Genomic DNA, 21,640 nt, shown 5'->3' on the forward strand with positions numbered 1-21,640 from the left:
TTCGCAGCCAACATGCTTTTCTGCATTCACACAGCAGCTCCATATATCCTCCCTCTATGTCCATTTGTACCCTTTTGGTCGTCTTTTTAAACCCTGTGTTGTGCCAATGCTAATGTTATTGGCTCTGTATAATTAATCGCTCACTTCTTTCAGACCGTTTGTCATTTGTAGGTCACTTTGGATTGTAGTGTCTGCCTAAAGTAAACGTCCGACCGAAGATGAAGTGTTTGAGAATGGGCATCTGGTGGGAGGCCAACAGTGAATGCTATTTATCAATAGTTATTGATCCTTAATGATTTGTATTGAATTATTTCTAACAAGTTGTTGAGATATTGATATTCCGGTCTACTGATTGCAATTTTGTGTTGGCTTTTCTTATGGTGCTTGATTGCAAGAAAGAATTTTTGGCACTTTTATAATTTAAAATCAACCTTCTTTCTATTTTACCTGCCCCAAAGTGGCTTGAGCTATGATTTCATATTGATTAAGTGATAACATATAACTTTTGCATGAAAGCCAAAAAATAACAGTGTCTTGACTTCTATAATATTATTATATTATTATAATTATGACATCTACACGGTATTACGACTTTGGAGAATAAGAAATAATCAAAGCAATCTGCCTAGCTAACTTGATAAGCATGTTTAGCTTGAGTGTCAATCTCACTCTAAAATCTGCTGGATGTTTAGCACTGTGTTTACATTGAGAGGTACTCTCTTACTTGAAAGTTATATTGATTGCCCCCCTGATAGCTGAAAATTGCAACCTTTAGAATGACAACTTTTTGTTCCCTACTGGAGAGACCAGGTCATTGAAGACTAAAAACCATTTAAAAGTAATAGCTGTCAGTCAGGGAGTGCATCAGTTGAAGCAACTTCTCACCTGCTTTACAGTGTGTGTCGCACACTCTGCCTAAATTCCTGTGGTCTCTGAGGAGTTCTGCCAGTGGTAAATCTTCCACAGGGAGCGAAACTCATTACTAGTCCCTGGCCATCTTTTTCACTTTTTTATTTCTTCAGAGTTACATTCCTTGTATGAGAATGCCCCAACGTGCCCTACTCCGACCAAAATAAATATGGCCCGTCATTCTGTCAGCAACTGTCTTCAGAAAGCAATATTTGAAACACCCAAGGATCCGCCGACTTTTATATGTAGAATCCGTCGTCATACCACAGACATGCACATTGAAAGTGGAGTCCTATAGAAGAAGGATTGGTGTGAGGGGGATCTATCCATCCATCCATACATACATCCTTCCTTCTTTCTTTCTTTCTTTCTTTCTTTCTTTCTTTCTTTCTTTCTTTCTGTCTGTCTGTCTGTCTAGCTTGTATTTGAAGATATTAAAAACTGATCAGAAAACATATTATTAATTTTGGTTATTTCATCCTTTTGACATAACATTCTTTCTTTCTTTCTTTTTCAAATACACGATAACTGAAAAATCACACAGTATAAATCAGCATTTCTTTCTTCCTTTCTTTCTCCTTTGAAAACCTAAGTCGGTCCATGTTTATTTTGCGATATACATTCTAGTTACCATGACTTTCAGCGGTTATTCTTTCTCATGATAGTATCATACGTTTATCATCACTCTAATTAGGCTGCAATCATTCAGTGTTTGCAATTTGAACGTGGCCCTTCTGTCCTCCAGGCCTCTGCATAGCCCACTGCATGCCCTTCCGCAAGGCCCCACATACGCTTTCATCTTCACAGACACACACAACAGGCGTACACACATCACACATGACAGGCCACACACTTCCTCCACACAGCCTTCAATAAACATGTATTCATACATTCCCACACATAAGCACTAATGTATAAGCTCCACTTTTGATAAGTGTGTATGCTGAGGTTCCGTTTCATGTGCCCGCAATATCAGTGGGACACTAGCAAGGCCTAGACCACCCCCTCTTCGGGGCTAGCTGGGAGCAGGGTATGACTTTCAACATCTGGTGCACAGTTGCACCAACTCAACCGCTAAAATCTTCTGTCCTCTCTCTCTCTCTCGGGCATTTTTATTGAGACATCACAGCTTGTAATCAGAGCCTGGCGATACTGAGGGAAGCTGTGGCTTCTGACCCGCTCGCATTCAGAGGCTTGGACCAACGAAACAGACACCCAGACAAAACAAAGTGTCGTTTGCTGCTAGATTCCTGTGTTTTTAGGTGTTTGGACATCCAAGCTTGCATACACACAGCAGGGTATAACCAAAAGAGACTGTGTCGATTTACAATTGTGTAAATGCACCAAAATAAACACATGGGTTGTGCACTATTCAGAACTGAATTGATATTCCGATTCAGTTCCAGAATTTGAATTAAAGTAACAACTTTGAATTTCGCCCAATCCTGGCTTTAAATTAAAAATCTACCCCAAATGTATTATAGTCTAAATGGTGCAGTTGCTCTTGGTAGAAATTCTAGTTTTCTTTTTGCTAAATTTATGCAGATTTTCCTCAGTACTGTCATTTCAGTATAGTTGCTTTTACGGCAATCAAATAAATCCTCAATGTTTCCCCCCCATTTTTAGCTGGTTTGTTTGCTCTCTCAATGTTTATCCAGTTCCCAAGACTCCGTATCCCAGTGTTTATACTTAATACCTGGATGTAGAACAAATCCTTGCTACCTTCTAGTTACTTTTGGATCTTTTCCCTGACATGTTCCTGTTTTCCTTACCATTGCTGTGGTGTGAAACCCCTGACCTTGATGGACCTTGAAAGAGCTTAGCAGAAGTACTTTAACAGAACTGAGGGGAATTACTGGCACCGGGGCATTTGAGTTGAGGAGGGCTCCGTAGGTAGATGATAAAAGCTGTCAGTTTCACTAAGGTGAGTTGTTTTGGTTTGACAGGTACCTTCGCACCTAGATCTTCAAAACACACTTCACAGCCCCACAGGCGCATGTACAGAACTCTTGTATGACTTTTTATAGTTAAGTTGTCTCGAAAGGATTCAAGCACCCCGTTTTGACAGATGAAAGCTCTTTGAAGGTAATTTTATGAATTGAGGACAGGCAAACAGGTGTGATCCCCTTGACATCGAGTACTGTATTTCACAGAGGGTCTCTCCTCTCCTATCCAGTTTTAGGGTATAAGCCTGTCTGATTTGACACAGCCCGTTTGCCTCATGGGCATTTCCTCTTTATGTAGAAACCCACTTGGTTTCTTGAGACATGAGGCAGATTTCCTCTCTGTTCCCCATTGGAGATGGAGATTGAAGGCCTTGTTTCTGAACACATCATGCTGCACAATTTCCTCTTACATCCTCCAGAAGTGCCCTTGGGGAACAAAAGAGTAAACAGATCTGAATGTGCCGGGCGTACAGCTCAGAAACGCATATGGCCCAGACGGGGCTACGACAGATACGTTCTCAGTTCAAGATGAAGTCTACAGGTTTGCTTTATAGTATGGATGCACCTCGGAGTGTATTTATATATGGAACACATTATATTGAATGAGTTTAACATGGACTTAAGTCCCAGTGGTGGCAGCCCCAAATGTCTCCCATAAATTTACAAAATTCACTCATTCACATAAATTCACTCTCCTGCCAACTCAACTGCACATCATGGTGTAAAATAGTGTTACCTCTGCATCCATATGTACAGTACATGACAAAATCTGAGGCTTGGCCCCTATATAGGGAGGCTACAATGTTCTCATTTGCCATGACGCACACTTACAGGCCGTACTTCCCATCACCCAGAGCCCTCGCAGGAAATGCAGCTTCAGGAGTAAAATGGAAAACAAATGTTCCATCAAATGGTTTGTGTAATTGTAGTGTGACGAGGTCACATCCTTGGCAAAGCTGTTGAAATGTTTTTTTTCCCCTCTCAATTTTCAGGGCAAACATGAAAATGTGCTTTTAAACATACATTAATTGTACAGTTAATCAAGCTCAAAGTGACGGATTCCAGGGACAAGATATTTTCCTGTTGGTTTGTAAGGCAGTGAAGACAGAAGCCTTAATCATAAGCTAATTCTAGCAACCACCTTTTTGGTACTATAAACAAAAGATGTTCTTAATACACTCCAAACATTCCGATGATGTTCATCATAAAATGCCTGAGCGTGTAATGCAACACATCAGTTATTTTCCTCTGACGATAGCTGAATTGATAAGAACCACCTCATTCCTCCGTTCTATCAGCACGAAACAGATGTTTACGTAAATCTGACAGATCAAAGTGCCGTGTTGAGGTTTAAATACACTTAAGTAACTCCAGAAAAACTGAATACTTTTACCCCGGCTGTAGCCATCATTTGCCTTATCAGAAACTATGCATTTGAGAAATTGTAACATACGACACAAATTATGAATTTGTGGTATCCCCTTGATGTTTTTTAACATCCCATTGCCATCTACTCAGTGCTGGTTGGTAATAGAGTTGGATGCTCACTAAAATAGCGCAGAGGTTCACTTTGATAAAGTTGTGGAAGCTTTTTATGTCGCTCGTCAGAAATGTAACATAACATTTAGGCAGTAATTAAATGAAACTAAAGCTAATTATGCCTCATTTACTGAGGGACACAAGACTACAGCTCTATGTACTTAGGCCCAGATGTAGGGGTGAGTCAGTCAGGCAGATAGGAGACCACAGAAGCTTTTCTGCAGCCTTCTCTATGGGTTTGTGGTGGAAGGAATATCAGCTTCTGTGTGTGGCATAGACGGCACCTGGCATCACTGTGATAACTCATAGTGGACACCACCATAGTGGACATTCATAGCTCCATGTATTATGTTTTTTTTTGCTTTAATATTTAATAGATGTTTAAAAATTAGTACTAAACCATTGGTGAATAGTTTTGTCTTGCTTAAAGCATATATATATATATATATATATATATATATATATATATATATATATATATATATATATATATATATATATATATATATATATATATATATATATATTTTTTTTTACTTTATTCTATACATTTATTTATACATAACACATTGGGCATTGGTTTTAGAAAATTCACTTCAACATATATTCAGCATATGTTCTCTGAAAAATTTTCTTCTGCAATTCCATTTTTCTATTTTTGGGATTCTTTGATAGTGTTACTTAAATCGTAAAATAGAGTAATTGATCACACTTTTTTTTTTTTTTTTACTTGGTGTATCATTTTAATAATTGTAATTTTAGTTGTATGTGTTTTTGTCATTTTTATTATTGTTAATAAAAATATTACTGTTAGTTTTAGCACTTTTAGTATTCCAATGTCTATTTTTTGTTACATTTTTTCATCTAATAGTTATATTTTATTTTATACAATACTACTTTTAATAAAATACCATTGTTAATAGGATTTACATTACTGAAATCGTCCTCATTTATTGATTAAATGCAGGCAAGATTAGAAGCCTTAACATAAATAACTAAATAATGTAAACAGAAAATACATTTTAAAATTCATCAGTCTTAACTCAGACTGAGATTGACAACTCTGAATGCATTATTTGCATTATATTAATAAATAATGTGTCCAGTCTTTTCCAGTTCAGCTCTGGCCTATGCCCTTAAGACAGTCCAATATTAGCCACCAGATTAATCACTGCACCAGTCATGTGTGTTTGTTTTCGTGATAAAAATCATGATCTTTACGGACATCTTCAAAGAACCGAAACGAGGCTCTCACCTGCTCCTGAATCTCCTTACAATTCTACCGTTGCTCAGAATTAAGACTGTAATGACCCACCTAATCTCAACTTTAGCTTTGAGTATGGAATGCATGTGTTTTAAATCATTCCTCCTGATAGTAAGCAGAGCTTCAGAGGGAGAGAGAGAGGAGGGGAGAGAGGTATGATCCAGAGTAACCTTGTTAGGCTAAGTGACACTGTGCAGAGCAGCTTCTTGTCAGCTGGTTAGCAAGATGGACTTCTACCTATAAAGTATCATCTTCTCAGGGCAGTGTTGTGGAAACTGCTTTAATTCTGTAACTTAAGCTGCATGCTTATCATAATTTAAAGTAGTTCAACTACACTTAAGTGTTTAGCTACACAATGTGCTGCTAATAAAAAGTCACTTACTGAATAAATCATTCTAGATGGCAGTATTTTTAAGTATAGCATAAATTATAATTAAAATAATGTAACTGTATTTTACATAAAGTATTCTTCATGTTAACTATTTTATATTAAAATGGTTATTCAAATTATTATTTGTTATATGTATATGCATTTATCATTTATTGATTTTCATGAATTTATTCATTTATGAATGTATGTGTGATTTAAGTACGTGCCTGTTGGAAAATAATACATGACAATATAAAGTAAAAAAAAAAAAGAAAGAAAGAAAATGGCAATTTTATTTAAGATACTACAATATAGTGCAAAGAGGAAATAATATTTCGCAATAAAGAAGTGCAGGGAATCTTTCTGTAATTAATTTTTTTTATTTGTTTTTATATCTCCTAATATCTGATGAATAACTGCCGTTTTGATCACTATAAAACTTCTGAAAATTACAACATTACGCCAGGAAATTAGTTCTCGCCAATCTATAATTACCTTCATTTATATAGAAACTAGCAGTTATTAGGCCAGTAAAAGTGGATTACAGCGTTGATGAAAAACAGGGTTTAGCGCTGAAATGCTGTGTGTAAAACTGACTCAATGCTTTAGTGAATTCCCCTTCTGTGTTCTGCCAGGTTCTCTGGATCTCCTTCCAGACACATTGTCCACGCTGTAAGTCAAGGGAAGCTGGCTGCAGCTACGCATCTCTTCACAGCATTATAAATGTGTGTGTTAGGAGGCCCTTAATGGCTGCTAATCCAATTTCTGCCACTGAAATCAAATCTTGCTGGCGCCAGTGGTCCTCTCCTTTACTCACAAATAATGACTTTGCCTTTGGTATCTTTGTGAAAATGATGGACCACCAAAACTGCAGCTTTATTTCATCTCTTACATCCATGGGTCCTCATACCCTGTTTTCCATTTTGCGTCTTTCCTCCTCATTCTCTCTTTATCTCTTGCCGTTTAGAGCAGGCGGTGGGAGGAGTGGATGAGATTAAGGAGCAGCAAAGAAGGCAATTATTAATTGTTGATCCCTTGAAAGATGAGAAGGTTCTGAACAGAAGAAGAGCCTTCGCAGAGAGGCCCATTTACCGCTCGCTTGTAATGCTTTCCCCGAGGTCAGGCATCGATTTCCTTAAACCACATGCTGTGCTGATAAGATTAGGCCTTTCGATTCCTGAACTACTTGAGTCATGCAGATGAAGTCACTTTGGGATGGATTTTAAGGCTGGATGGACATCTTTTCATTTGGTCACGCAGGTGACTGCCAGAACTAGATAGAATAGGTGGACTTTTTATGGACTTTGTCACTGTTTTGGTTGGAAAGTGCTTTTATTTTTTTTTTATTATAGAAGCCTTTTACAATAACTTAAAGCATAAGAAGAATGTTTTTGATAAGCTTCTACTATATATAATGTAGAAACTTTAAAATAGAAACTCAAATTTTCTATAAAGCTGCTTTGCAACGATTTGTATTGTAAAAAGCGCTATACAAATAAACTTGAATATAACTGAATATTACACAATATTTATTTATTTGTTTTATTATAATTATTTATTTAAGTGCATTTAGTGTAAATATTTTAGTTTATCCATTTTAATGAATATTTGCCTATTTAAATATGATTATTTATTGACTGATTGATTGATATTTTGGTATAGAATAATAAATAATGTCACATTATTATGTTATAATGTTACATTATATATATATGTTACATTATATATATAAAATTGTATTTATCTTTTAAAATATTAATATTTACTTTACTTATTTGCACAAGAAAAATTTATCCAAAGTGACTTATACTGCATTCAAGGTATATACCTTTTTTTTTTTTTTTTTTTTTTTTCATTTCCTGGGAATTAAACCTATGGTGCTAGCTCCATAAGCACAAAATTTGAGATTTGCATCAAAAACTAACATTTATATGATATTGTACATTTATATAATAACACTGATATGTTATATTGATGGCATGCAGTGCAGTTAGAGCCAAGTAGAAGACTGAAAGGAGAGAATAATATGTCAAATCATGTGGTGAAGGAATTTGTGGTTGGGAGTGGAACTTCCACCCAAGCGGTATACCGTGGGCTTCATTTCACATTGCCAGGTGTTTCAGCAGATCATATCCATGCGTGTGGCAGAAACCAGGAGAAGAAAGAAAGTTATGAGGAAATCACGCAGACGTACAGTAACAGAATGTGTTTCAACTTACACCTGTGTTCTCTTTTTCTTTGCTTTTCTTTCTTGACACTCATTCACTCAGGGGAAAACTCTCTCTTTTGTTGCCAAGGAGAGGTAATTAATTTTCCGTGCAGATATCGGAACATTAGAGCGCGCACAAGCGCACTGTTTCTGATTAGCACTAACTTGTTTATTTGTTTGAAGCTGAAAGTCATGTAAAACTGAGTGTCTTTTGGCAGATGCTTGTTTTATCTACAAAAGGAAAGCAATCAGTTTCGGAAAGATTTGTTTTTTTTTTTTTTTAATTCCACAAAAAAAAAGAAAGAAAGAAAGAAAAATAAACCAATGTTTATAGATAAAAACCATTGCATATGGTTGCGTTCAGCTTTCCCAATCAGAGATGCTAAAAACACATCATTTTCCCCCCCTCACGTTTCTCCGCTGTAATTCAAACTAGTGTTGTAGCGCAACACAGCGTAGGCTTGACCTCTCTGAACCTTGCTAATTGGACTTGGCAATTAATTGTAGATATTAGATCACAACTACAAACACGGACCTAATAAAAACAATCTTATGCTTGACATCAATTCAGGTTGAGACACATGACATAGTTGCAGACATCTTGATATGATTTTCCATTTCAGGCATTGTTTTGACCTGCACAGACACAAGGCTTTCAGTTAGTTTTGGTTGCCCTCTAGCTGTCAGTTATGAAATGCAACAAAATTTCCATCAGCGTTTTCTCAGAACTCACAAATGAGTGATGATTTGAGCATCTGATGGGACGTGTAAATGAAAGCTGTTACTTATAGGAACTTTTACTCGACCCTGTTTCATTAGATGGATTTCTGAAATAAAATTAGGGACATTTCTGGGTTCAACCGTCAATTTTGATATGTTATCATGGATGAATTTTGGACAACCATACTATAGTACTATTACGATATATCAGATTACATTGTCAGACTACTATAAATTAAATTTATGAACTTTAATGAGATTAATGATAACTTATTTAACTCAATGCTAGTTGAATAACAATGTTGCTAAATTGATAACGACTTCCATTTTTAAGTACACATTAAAAGCCAGGACATTCCTGAAGACACTTCCAGCCAGAAAAAGCCACCAAAAACTGGTACCCAGGTACCATCTGGTAACTTGTAACTTTCCCTTGACAAACATTTCCTACAATAGGCTTTTAGAAAAACCTGTCCTTTAATGTCTTTTTGACTGATGTCTTTGGAACGATTTGATCAGCAATAGCCTGAAGTTTAGTTCTCTCCTACTTAATCACACTGCCCTCCACTTCTATAAACAGAACTTAATGAGACAGGATATTGTTCTAATGGTTGGGAGGAAAACACACATGTGCTCTGGCCTGCAACACAGGTCTTTTTAATGTAGACCTCTGCTCTTTACTGCCATCAAACCGAGCCCCTAAATTGATCATATTGCAGACTATGTTTATAAAGCACACGGTCTTGAATCAAAATGGCCCTCTTAAAACGGAAAACGAAAAGAAATTGCCTGTGGTCATTATGGACTCGCATGTCGTGCCTGAGTAAATCCGTTATAGCTCACTTGAAGCAATTGGAAGCGACATTTATCGAAGAGGTTCAACGGCTTCACTGTTGCTGTTGTTTTTATGTGCGGCACATGGAGATTCGGTTCAGTGAAAACTGAGTAAAATGGACCCGAAGGGCTTTTCGAGGCGTTTCTGAAGGCATAACGAGCCGTTGTGTAAAGACAACATTTTCGCATTGTGCCAAATCGCAAGACCACAAGAAATCAGTCCTAAAATAGAACGATTGTATTAATTGCAGGAAATTGCTGGTGGAAGATTAAGCGAAATAGTTAAATTTTTTCTCTCTCTCTCTCTCTCTCATGCCACCAAAAGAGAGCATTTTCTCAGGGTTGTTTCCACTTAAGAAAATCATTTTCTCAGAATTCACGTCGTGGGGCTGGGAATGGCAATCGGGCAGCTGCGAGCGAGCCAAGCACTGGGACCGTGTTTGAGAGAGAGGCCCACTTGAGATAAAGTCACCACACATTATGCTGCCTTGCCTCATTTTGTGGTGCTAAATGGCCTGAACAAGTGCAATAATAAGACTGTGAGCCAGGCCTTGAAATACAACTATAGAAAGATTCTTTTCTGCAGCCTGTATGTGAACCGTAGCACAGCTAGTGGAGAATGTGTGCCAGATCGGGATCCAGATACCACCCGGCATCCAAGTCTGACTCGTTTTTCCCCCTGCTGACAAATTTTCTGTGCCTCTCAGTCACACTTTCTCCTTTGGACGTTCACACACTCGCACACACACTCAATCATACGCACCTCGTTATCTTATTTGCCACTGTTGGATTTAGCGAGCCACCCTTCGTTGTGTGCGATATGCCACAACAGCTTTTCCCAGAATGCTTTGCCTGCGACACCTGGCTTGCATTAATTCTGGTCTGAGATGCCTGGCTGAGAAGGGAACGAGTGTTATGCACTTTGCTCCACTGTTTTTTGAGCTGGAGTGTGAGGAGGGGAGTAGGGGTGAGGAAAGGTTCATTTGGTTTGGGGTTCTGCTCGGAGAGCTGCTGTCTTTAAATCATAAAAACATCATTAACAGGCAGCTGAAGGTCTCTCTTGCTGTTTTAACCCTCTAAGAAACTCCAAGAAATGGTTAAGGGGAAGACTATATTTTTTTATTGAGTAAAGTAAAACATTATTTTACTTGTTTTGTACCTCAAAAATGACCTCAGCCCATGTCCCAATGTGCATATACTAAATTCTATGTGATAGTAGTAATCTTCAATACTATTTAGGGGAGATAGGTTGGATAGTATGCACACTGAGACGCAGGGTCAACCTCAAAAGTCTGGGGTCAGTAATATTTTTGAATTTCTTTTTAAAGAAGCTAATCCTTTTATTCAGCAAGGATGCATTAAATTGATCAAAGGTTACTGTAAAGACATTTATAGGCCTAATGTTCATTTTAAAAAAGTTCTGTCCATCATAAGAAATTTTTCTTGAGCACCAAATCAGCATATCAGAATGATTTCTGAAGGATCTTGTGACACTAAAAATTGCCATCAGAGGTATAAAGGACATTTTAAAGTATATTCAAATAGAAAACAGTTCCTTTAAATTGTAATAATTTTTCACAATATTATTGTATTTTACTGTATTTTTGATCAAATAAATGCATTCTTGGTGACCATAAAGAGACTTCTTTCAAAAACATTTAAAAACCTTATTAAACCTGTTAATATGCATAATTTAGTTTTTAACGTCAGTTAAAGTATAATTTAGTTTTAAGTTTAAAAGATGGTGTTTGCTTAATGATACAGAGGATGGGAATTTGATTAACCTGGCTTAATTATGTTCCTAATCGTGAATATTCTGCAACTGAAAACATTTGATTTCTTGATTATTATTTCAAAATGGCTTATAGAAATGGATGTGTCGTCATAATGGTTTCAGTGCTCATTACTTACAGCGTTTCTTGATTGTGTCTTGATCAGTCGAGACAAACAGTTCCAGGGAATAATTAGCTTTTTCTGTTTGTTTTGTTATAGGCGGTTCGGGGAAGGGCCCCCGGACCAAAGAACAAAAGAAGAAGTCCAACAAGCAGAGGCTGCGCTTCCGGGCTCAGAACCAACACAGTGACCACCTCGCCTCCCTTCGAGCCAGCCAGTAAAAAAGAAAGAAAAAAAAAGGAGCAAGAGACTTTTCGATGGAACAAAGACCACAAAGCTGCTAACCCATGCTCCACACACACCTACCCTGATGAAAACACACTCACGCATCCAAACGGGATTATTCATACTCATGTGGTCACACCGTGTCTCTGTGCCTCCTGCTGCTTCCCTCACCGGTGACACGTCCCCCCGACCCGTGACCCCACTTTGATATCATGGAACACTATAGCAGCTGTTCATAAAGCTCATATCTCATCCTATCTGAGGAGGAAGAAGAGAGAGACTGAGCTGGAAGCACGGAAAGCTTGGGCCTGGAGACCTGGAGGAGTAGAACGAGCACAGAGTGGCGAAAGGAGCAGAAGGGATTCGAAAACGCGATTGACTGATAATGATGCCCTGAGAAACAAGAGAGAGACTTATCTGTATTTATGTACAATTCCCACCATCCCCTTCCCTACGAAATCAAGGCAGAGTGTGTCATGTATTGCCTTTCTTGTCCAATAGGTACTTTGTTTTTCATAGCAATGTTGCAAACCATGCATAGTTGCAAAATTATTATTCTCAGCACAAGATGTTTACATCCAGACCGCTTTATGCTTTGACTGTATATTGTGGGTAAGAATCTTAGTTGTTCAGCTAGCATGGCCACAAACTCATGTGTACATAGTTGGCGAGTTTATCTAATAACGGTAACATTGATGATAAATATATATATATATTAAAAAAATACTGTATTTTCAGTATTGACACCTTCAGAGTTTAAATGTGTAAAGGGTTATAATACCAGCTACAGTTAAATGAATTTAAAAAGAACAAAAAGCTAAATAAAAAGCATAGCCTCCACATAGCTATCACATTTATATGGTATATATAATTGATTTATTTATTGATCTTTTTTTATTATTATTATTTTTATGTTCGGTGAAAATGATGTCTCTGTACCTGATACTCCTCAGTGCTGAAGTATTTTTTCAACCACTTATAACGATACGAAATATCTCCAACAGTGGGACGTGACTGTGTCTGAATTGCCAATAATGTCCTTCAGAATTCATTGTGTAAACCTGGTTTAGCATCTTGTACTTTGTTGATCACACATCCTGCAGCAGCTGAAGTATATCGTCAACTGATTGATAATGTGTATATTGTGTGCTAATAAAACGCAGTTCATGTTGTACTTCATGGTGCCGTTGTATATTTTCAGAACTTCGCCAACCTCCCGTCAAGTCCCAACGCTCTATTACGTAACGTTTGTCATTTCACGGCACACCAACAGATATGGCCAATTGGCAGCAGAGAATGGGGCTCTTATTGGAATGTGACATCATTCTGAGCAGCTGTAAGTCTTTCTGACAGGTGCAAATGGCATCAATCTGTCTATCGCTACAGGCACTGAAATCACTTCACAAAACCTCTTAGAATGAAAATGAATAACCATTTTCTTCAGGTAGGTGCTGCCAAAATGGTTTCATTTGAGTCACGGACAGTTAAACTAGTGCTATGTTCTGTATAATCATTGCCTCTAGAGAGAGCGAGAGCGGAAAGCAAATATCTTACATTTATCTTTCCATTTATCATGTATAAAATGTCAGACAGTAAACAAGATGCACCTGGAAACCTAAAAAAAGAACATTTCCACAAGAGAATAAGCATTGCTAATGAATAAATGTATCAATACGTTGTTAATTTTAGAGTGGTTGAACTGCATAAATAAATGAATACATAAATAAATTGACTGTCTGAACATTTATATACAGAACGATCATAAAATATTTGCTAATTTTACAGGATGTAAGTTGGAGGGAAATTGGGGCATTTTATCCAACCTTGTTACATTTGCAAGAGAGAAATATGAAAGATCATTTTGCAGTTACTTTAGGATTTTATGCTTTATCCTATTAATGGTTTTGAAAGGGGAAAAAAAGTGGGGAAGAAATGTTAAATGAATTATGAGACAAAAAAAAAAAGCTTTGAAGTAGGTTTATAAACCATGTAGTGAATGTAAATGTAAAACTAACTATTTGAACACCCATCTGCTGTGGGTTACAAGCTAATGAACTGCACACAGATGTCACCTCAGGGGCCACAATCACCAAACCAAACTGTAAAATAATAGTCAAGAAAGTTGAACACTTAAGTGATTCATTAAAGAGCAGGCCACCAGCAATACAACATTTGGCAACATAAGTTTCTCTGAATATTTAATGCCAACTACAGTTTATCACTCACCATCTTTCCGAATATCCGATTTGTGAGTTCTTTTGAATCGAATCTTTTCAATACGAGTCAGTCCAATAGTCATTTGGCCAACAAAAGCATTCTGAATGATTCACTTGCTGATTGGACAGAGAAGCTCTCAACCGTAATGGGGGGAAAAGTTTCCTGTTGTATTCCACAGAAGAAAATCCGGTTTGATGTGACGTAAGGGTGAGTAAATGATTACATTTTTTTTTAGGGGGATAGACTTTTATATCCTGGACCAGAACACAAAGCACATGCTAATGTTATAGTTTCTAATGTCTGTCCACACATCAGACGTTTGTTTTGCCCTTTCCTCTTGCCAATTAGCGATTCTCTTTTCATCACAAAACCACTTCTGTAAACTATGCGGCAGCGCCTTATAGGCATCGTATCATACTGTGGATGTCTGTATTTTCCTGGTGTGTGTCTGTGGTAAGAGGTTCTGGTTTAGTTGAGTCGGTTGCTTCCTTTTAATCTGACAGAGTGCGTTTTCATTAGCTCCATTTGGTTCTATTATTATGGCAAACTTCAAAGACCGAACAAGTGGAACCACAAACAGGAAATGCTGTTTGTGAGGCCTGAGCGCTAGTGGTCCTCTCGTGCAGCACGATTTCGCTCTCATCACTCCGTCATGTTCAGAGCCTTCTCCGCCTGAATGACACATTTGTTCCAAAGCAGATGCTGGAGATGGAAGTTATGACATCGCATCGCCAGATTAATAACTTTGTCTGGGGCAATAAACCTTGAAATAATTAGCTGTTTTCAATTAACTGTGTAATGGTGCATTGGTTGCCCATCGAGGCAAAGGGAATCTGGGATCATTAGCCCTCTCAATGAAAATGACATTTTCTATCGAGACATCCTGTGGAAATGTATGCTACAATATTACAGGCCAACATTGTATGCCGTTGTAGAGTACAACTTTACCATATGTCAATGCCCAAAACTAAGAAAGTGAGATCTTATACAACAGTTCTTTCAGGTCCTCGAATCTGATTGGCTGATCAGAGTTTTCCAGGAGAGCCATATTCTAGCGATAAGAGAGCTACAAATGTTTCACTGTTTGTATCTCTGCTTGCAGTATTTCTTACAGTGAGTGTCGTGGCAAATGCTCAAATCCACTACAATTTTATAAATAATATATTTTAAATATTTTAATAATCAGTTTTTGTTTCACGGAATGAAACCTAGTTGTTTAGACTTCAAATATTGCATTTGTTAATTGGGATAACATTTATTAAAACATTTGTTTAAAGAGATGTGAGATTCAGGGCGTCTCGATCTATTATTTGTTGCAGAGAAAATCGTTTTTTTCTAAGGGCAAAATCTCATAACAATGGGGACCTCAAGATTTTAAAAGTCCTTTGGGTGGGTGATGTAATATCAGGTAATGATGCAATTTTTTAGAGGCCTGAAGTTTTAACAGGCACCATTGTGTTCATTCAGTAATGGTTTTGAAAGACTGTGTCTGTCTGACACAGGGAAACATATAGCTCTATCCAGTGGTTTTAATGTAACTTTATCTGCATATTGTGCATGGGAATTATGTCATTTTGGTGTTTTGATTCATTATAGGGTTTTATCAGAATTTGAGAAATCCTCTTTTATGCTTCTGCCACTGGATGGGTCTAGCCAGCTTAATGTTCACTTTCAGCCTTTGAGTCATGAGGGAGTAAAATAATATTTATGGCCTAATTTTTGAGCCTGGTCATCTTGGTTTCATTATGGCAGGTGCAGCGGTGGAAATGGGCTCGATATGATTCCCGCTGGAAGGAGAATTTCTTGGCAGGTCTGGCATGGGATATGATATTATTATGGGGCATACAATATTATTTTTTACCGTCTTTTCTCTCGCTGTGGCTAGTTTCCTTGCAAGTGACCAGTACACCGCCACTCTAAGTCAGCTGTTTTATTTCAGCCAGACAACCGCACAAGACCTTGCGTCTTCCGCTGAAGCCTTGAGGTCTCATAATCACATGAGAGGTCAAAGCCGTGAGTCGACCACACCGTCACCACCTTCCTCTGGACTCCAGGTCTTACCAGAAGGATCTTTAACATATGTTCTTTATCAGCGCCGCTGAGTACAGTTACATATATTTAAAAGACATTAGCTAGAGCTCTGAGCTCCCTTTATGGCCAGACAGCGGTATGTGGAGACAAAAGTCACTTTTAGCCAAGCTTCCGTGCCTGTTGCTGTGGACCAAATTAAAACCTCCATTGTGATTCTGCGTTCTCCTTTTTGTTTGGCAACAGCTCTCTATTGAATTTAATAGGGTTCTAGTAGCTACATTAGCTAACAGTTTCAAGGGAGAACTAAAACAAAACTGCCCTTTTTAAACCATAATAGAAAGACTGCTGCTTATAGAATTACTTCCAAGCACCCAGAAGGGCGATATCAATCCCATAGCTGACACAAATAACTGTGAGGAATGAGGGCTACTGTTTTGCTTTGGACATAAGGGACATAACCAGAGGCCAGTGAGGAACTGCCAAAAGTTGGTACAAATTTGTAATTCTAAATTAATTTTATATAATGCTTAATATAATGAACTTTTGTAGTGGATTAAATGAAAACTGTATTGGAGTGTACAGAAAATGGATCAGATTTAGAAATCATTTGCCAATAATAATTCTAAGGTGCCAGAATACTGTTACGGACTGTTCCAGCCTAGGGATTTTATTGAGGTGAAACAGTGTACAGGAAGTGGCTGGAAGTGTAAAACCTGAATATTTTTTTTCCACATAGCAGTTCTTTTGAGTAGTTAGCAAAATCACACCTCCCTCATGCATTCACACTTACAGGTGGTCTCTGATAAAAATCACCCTTAACCACAGATTACAAAAGGAAACATAAAGTACTGCACACGTAGAGTTTAAAAGAATGCTTGGTTTATTAGCTGTATTATTGACAAGTTTTTTGTGCAGAAAGAGGTGGCCACTCTATGGTCTCTGCTGTTTTCACACTTTTCTGGTGCCATGATACTCAGCGTTTCAGTCTAACACCCAACTCGGCCTCTGCCAGGTCATCCTGTGCTTGTTTCTAAATGGTGTGAGGAATAATTTTTCAGGGTTCTGTCCATTTTAATACCACAAATTAGGATAATAATGTGACTTTTCATAATAAAATAATGTGACTTTGTTAATACTGTAGTTCACAGAAAAACGTTCATTCTGTCATTATTTACATAATTCTCAATTTTGTGTAACAAATTAATTTTTTTAATCCACTTAAAAGTACTTGGTTGGCATATGCGTCAAACCAGATTGTATTTTTTTTAATTAGCATTTTTTGCCATTTTATTCAGGACCTCATTCAAACTCACACACAAGTCATTAGCACCAAGATGAAAATATTGTGGCCAACAATTATTAAAGAGGTCATATAATGCGATTTCAAGTTTTCCTTTTTCTTCAGAGTGTTACAAGCTGTTCTTGAATAGATAAGATCCTTAAAGTTGCAAAGACAAAGTTTTAAACCCAAAGAGATATTCTTTATAAAAGTTAAGACTGGTACACACCGAAAATACTTTGTTTGGCCTTCTAAGGGGACACGACTAGAAATCAGTGGTTAAGTTGTATTTTCTACACTTTTCTTGAACAATTCAACCCAAATATTCAGATGTGTGCAGTACATTTTATAGAGGACTGTTTCCTGATCTTGGGAAAGTAGACTACAATGCTAGCTGTTCTGACTCACAGTCTGTAAGTATGTTTTCATATTTAAAGAATTTGCCACTCATGACTCAAACGTGAGTTTTGAGCTGTGTAGAGTAACGCTTGTAAATGCCTCATTTATAATGGGTTTTAATGTTTTTGTCTAATCGCTCCGGCCAGGACAGAGCATCACATTATGCTTAGGGGTGCAACGTTTCCATCACATGCTTGAGGCATTCGGCCAATCAGAGCAAACCTCAATTTTCCGAATGATGAGCTTTGTAAAAATTGACATGTTTCAGTAAGTTGGGGCATAGATGAGAAAAAATAATGTACAGTAATTCTACATTCTGCAAAATATGACAATAAAAGCTGATTTAAAATGCTATCTTTTAATATTGCATGTTTTTTTTTATAATTTTTTTTTACATTTGTTTACAAGGCAAAAAACAATATTAGATTAAATGTGAAAAAAAAGTCCTGTGCTCACAAATGGAGGACAAATGTGCAAATTGCAAGTAGAAAGCACTAACAGAAACCATTTAAGTTACAAGAAGACAAAATGTTCTTATGGTTCTGTTTCAAATTCCCAGAGATTCTACGAATAAGATTTGCTCGATTGAAGCTGTTTATCTCCTTAGTAATGTATGGAGTACAGTTTATCATTTTTAGATCCTGAGAGGTGTCATAAATATTATTCGGGCGTGTGGCATCTACTGTATGTGTCTGACTGAAATAGAAAATCAGAGTCCAGGTGAGTTTATTCTGAGACGTGATCTGTTTTCTTCATCAGTCTACTCTTTATCCCCATATTACACATTCATTACGCTCTCCTCTCATCAGCATGTCTGAAGCAATGACAGGCAGTTTGTTGGAGTGGAATACCGACTGAATACATGCTATCACCGGCCTCTAAATTAATGGCTAGTGCTCTTTGCAAGCCTTTAATTCAAAGCATTTTACTACAGTATGTGTTTAGCCTTTAACCTTTTCACAGAATGTTTGTAAGCTTTGCGCAACCTCCCATGTATCTTCTGTCCGTGTTTGCCTGTGTGTGTACGTCTGTCTACCAGCTTGAGCTAGTATGAGTAGTGTTTAGTTTTCTTGTTTTTCCATCTTGTGAACTGAACAAGATTGTACATCTTCTGAAAAAACTCGCCACAACGGGTGTTATGAGTTTTTGCTAAGACATGGGTAGGATGTTATGGATGGTTGCTAAGGCATAGATACTGGTTGTTAGGGTGTTATAGGTGGTTGTTTGCTGCAAAGGTTAATAAATGGGTTTTAAGTTGTTATTTGTAACACTTTAGCTCTAGAAAATAACTGTTTCCTCATGATAAATATTCTAAAGTTATACTATCCAACTACTTTTAGTAACAGTGGACATGGCCATTTTTAACATATTAACAGTATTTATGCTGCTTGATATTGCAAACTGGCATTTGTTACCTTATTATTAATCATTAATGTTCAATCATAACTACCCTGGTTTGGAGCATAAAAAAAAAAAAAAAAAAAAAAAAAAAAAATATATATATATATATATATATATATATATATATATATATATATATATATAATATTTATTTATTTATTGTTTTTAGTCCTACCATCCTAAATTATTATTTTATAAGTTAGTTAAAGCTCAAAAATTTATTTTAAAAATCAATATAAATAATATTTTTATATATAATATTTTTCTAGCAAAAAGAAAGAAAGAATGATTCATTGCTTGTTGGATGCACTGTGTCTGTGAGAGATAAAGTGAAGTTCATGGTCTCCTCCCCTGCTATCTGTTTGTGGTTTGAGCTGTAGTGTAAAATGTGCATGAGTCTAGGCGCAAGGCATGGCATGAATCCGAGATCTAGCATGCTGCTTAAAGAGACTGTTTTCTGGGGATGGCCCACCACTCGGGGGCCTCCCTGTCTGAGAGAGCGGCTACGAGGCACCAGTCTCTGCGGGGGAGACTTAAGCTCCAATCAAAACAGGATTATATAGACCATAGTTTAAACGAGAGTTGTGCCCACACACAAAGACAGTAGCGCTGAAGCAGATGACATGGTGAGGGCAGCTTTCTCTCACACCACACACTGCAGCTACAGCAAACCAGTTTAATCGTATACTATCCCACGGAAACTGCAAAGCCATTATATAAACCTTGTCCAATATTAATCCTATTCCTCATTAACTAGCTCCCCAAAGATCCAAAAAACACAACACAAAACGTCCCGTGCCAACAAGTGACGCACTCACAATTATAACGCTAAGAGGTGCGGAAGGCTATTTGAGACGTTTGTTAGTTACACCAAACCCGCCAAAATTCCTTCCCAGTGGCACGGTGCTGAATAAAACGACATTGTGACAGGACATGGGAACTCCGCCAACGCATCTGTAACACAGGAAGAAAATTCAACAGGAGCCTGCTGTAATTAGACTAATAAATGTTTTACCATGGATGTATTGGAAACAAAGCAGGGCTTATTGCAGCGTGCATGGCTTTCATTGCGAGACCTTGTACGCAAATGATGTCTTCTACTCAGAGTCAAAGGGCGTCTTTAGCGTAGCAATGAAACAATTTAACGGGAGCTCAAGCTCAAAAAAACAACAAAAAAAGTTTTGCTTCTATGGAAGAAAGAAATGTGGAACTGCTTTTCTTGCTCTATAATCAACGGATGTTAGAAAATTTGTATGAGGATTTTGTTTAACTCAAACCCATTTTGTGAGCATATAAATCCTGATTAAAGATATATATGAGGCTCTGAGCGAATGTCACTGGTAAAGTATATCAGTTTGACAACGTTATGATAATGTGTGAAACATTTTGCGCAACGTTAGTTAAAACGCGCCTGCTGCTGTTGCCGAATAAACTGGTTGAGAAGGTGGTGTGTGTATTTGGTTTGATGTGGTGCTGAAAAGTCTGGCTCATTATTCGATTTGGCCGCAGAATAGGACCCCGATTGGCCCTCTTTAATGGCCCTGGGGCCGCCATATCGCATTCCCCCAAGCTTTGATTATTAAAGATGTGGTTATTCAAAGAGTGTTGGGGGAATAAATAGTGGCATGGAGTAGGTCAGGAATTCATACACCAGTGGTTGCTGGCAGACCAAATCATTGCCACATGAATGATGTTTACAGGTAGGTAGAGCCCCGGCGAGAGCAAATAAGATTAAATTGGAGAGCCAGACAGGTAACCTGATGTTTGCATTTGTAGTGCATTGTGGCCTCCATGTGCGTACTGTATATCCAACCTCCTACAGTAACTAACATTGCTCTGTAATTTGCACAGACTGTGTCCTGGGATGGTTAATTAATCCTGAAGACCAAACCAGAAACAACTGCCTGGTTATTTTGATTGGGATGGTTATATTTAGCTGTCTGGCATGCCACTCTGAGGTGGTTGCTTTGGAGGGAACCGTGAACCTTGGCCTGCTGGGTTACTGGCTGCCAGAGCTGTAAAAATGTCCGTTTTTCAAGTGAAAATGCCCTTGAGGTGTTTCATATCACCCCAAAAGGACTCTTCACTTAGCCATAAGCCATAATAAGAGACAATTGTGACAATTTACACTTATTAAAGACTTGTGTGATACACTAAAAATAAAATGGACAGCCAAATGTGTAACTGATGTTGTGGTAAAACCATCTTTGCCTGTTATTTTCCAGGATTTCTCATTAGTCAAGATCGCAAAGCCAAACATCACTAATGCATATTTTTGGAAAGTAACAAATATTTATTTTAGCGTGAGACTTTTATCATGGAAAATGTGAAAAATTATAATAAATTTTGAATTCATAACCAGTGTAATTAAATAGTCTGTATAACAGATCAGCTGATCATTGAT

General features: G+C 37.5%; 1 protein-coding gene across 1 annotated transcript in view; it reads left to right on the forward strand.

The window, feature by feature from the left end:
• The window catches only part of LOC113115957 (R-spondin-2), a 53,456-nt gene extending 40,373 nt beyond the window's left edge, over positions 1 to 13,083 (forward strand). Inside the window, exon 5 of the mRNA XM_026283707.1 lies at positions 11,784 to 13,083. Coding sequence (XP_026139492.1) covers positions 11,784 to 11,905 — 122 coding nt within the window. The 3' untranslated portion in view covers positions 11,906 to 13,083. The remainder of the gene's footprint in view (positions 1 to 11,783) is intronic.
• The last annotated feature ends 8,557 nt before the right edge of the window (positions 13,084 to 21,640 follow it).

This window comes from Carassius auratus, chromosome 16 (assembly GCF_003368295.1).
Source record: "Carassius auratus strain Wakin chromosome 16, ASM336829v1, whole genome shotgun sequence".
In the NCBI taxonomy this organism is placed as follows: domain Eukaryota; kingdom Metazoa; phylum Chordata; class Actinopteri; order Cypriniformes; family Cyprinidae; genus Carassius; species Carassius auratus.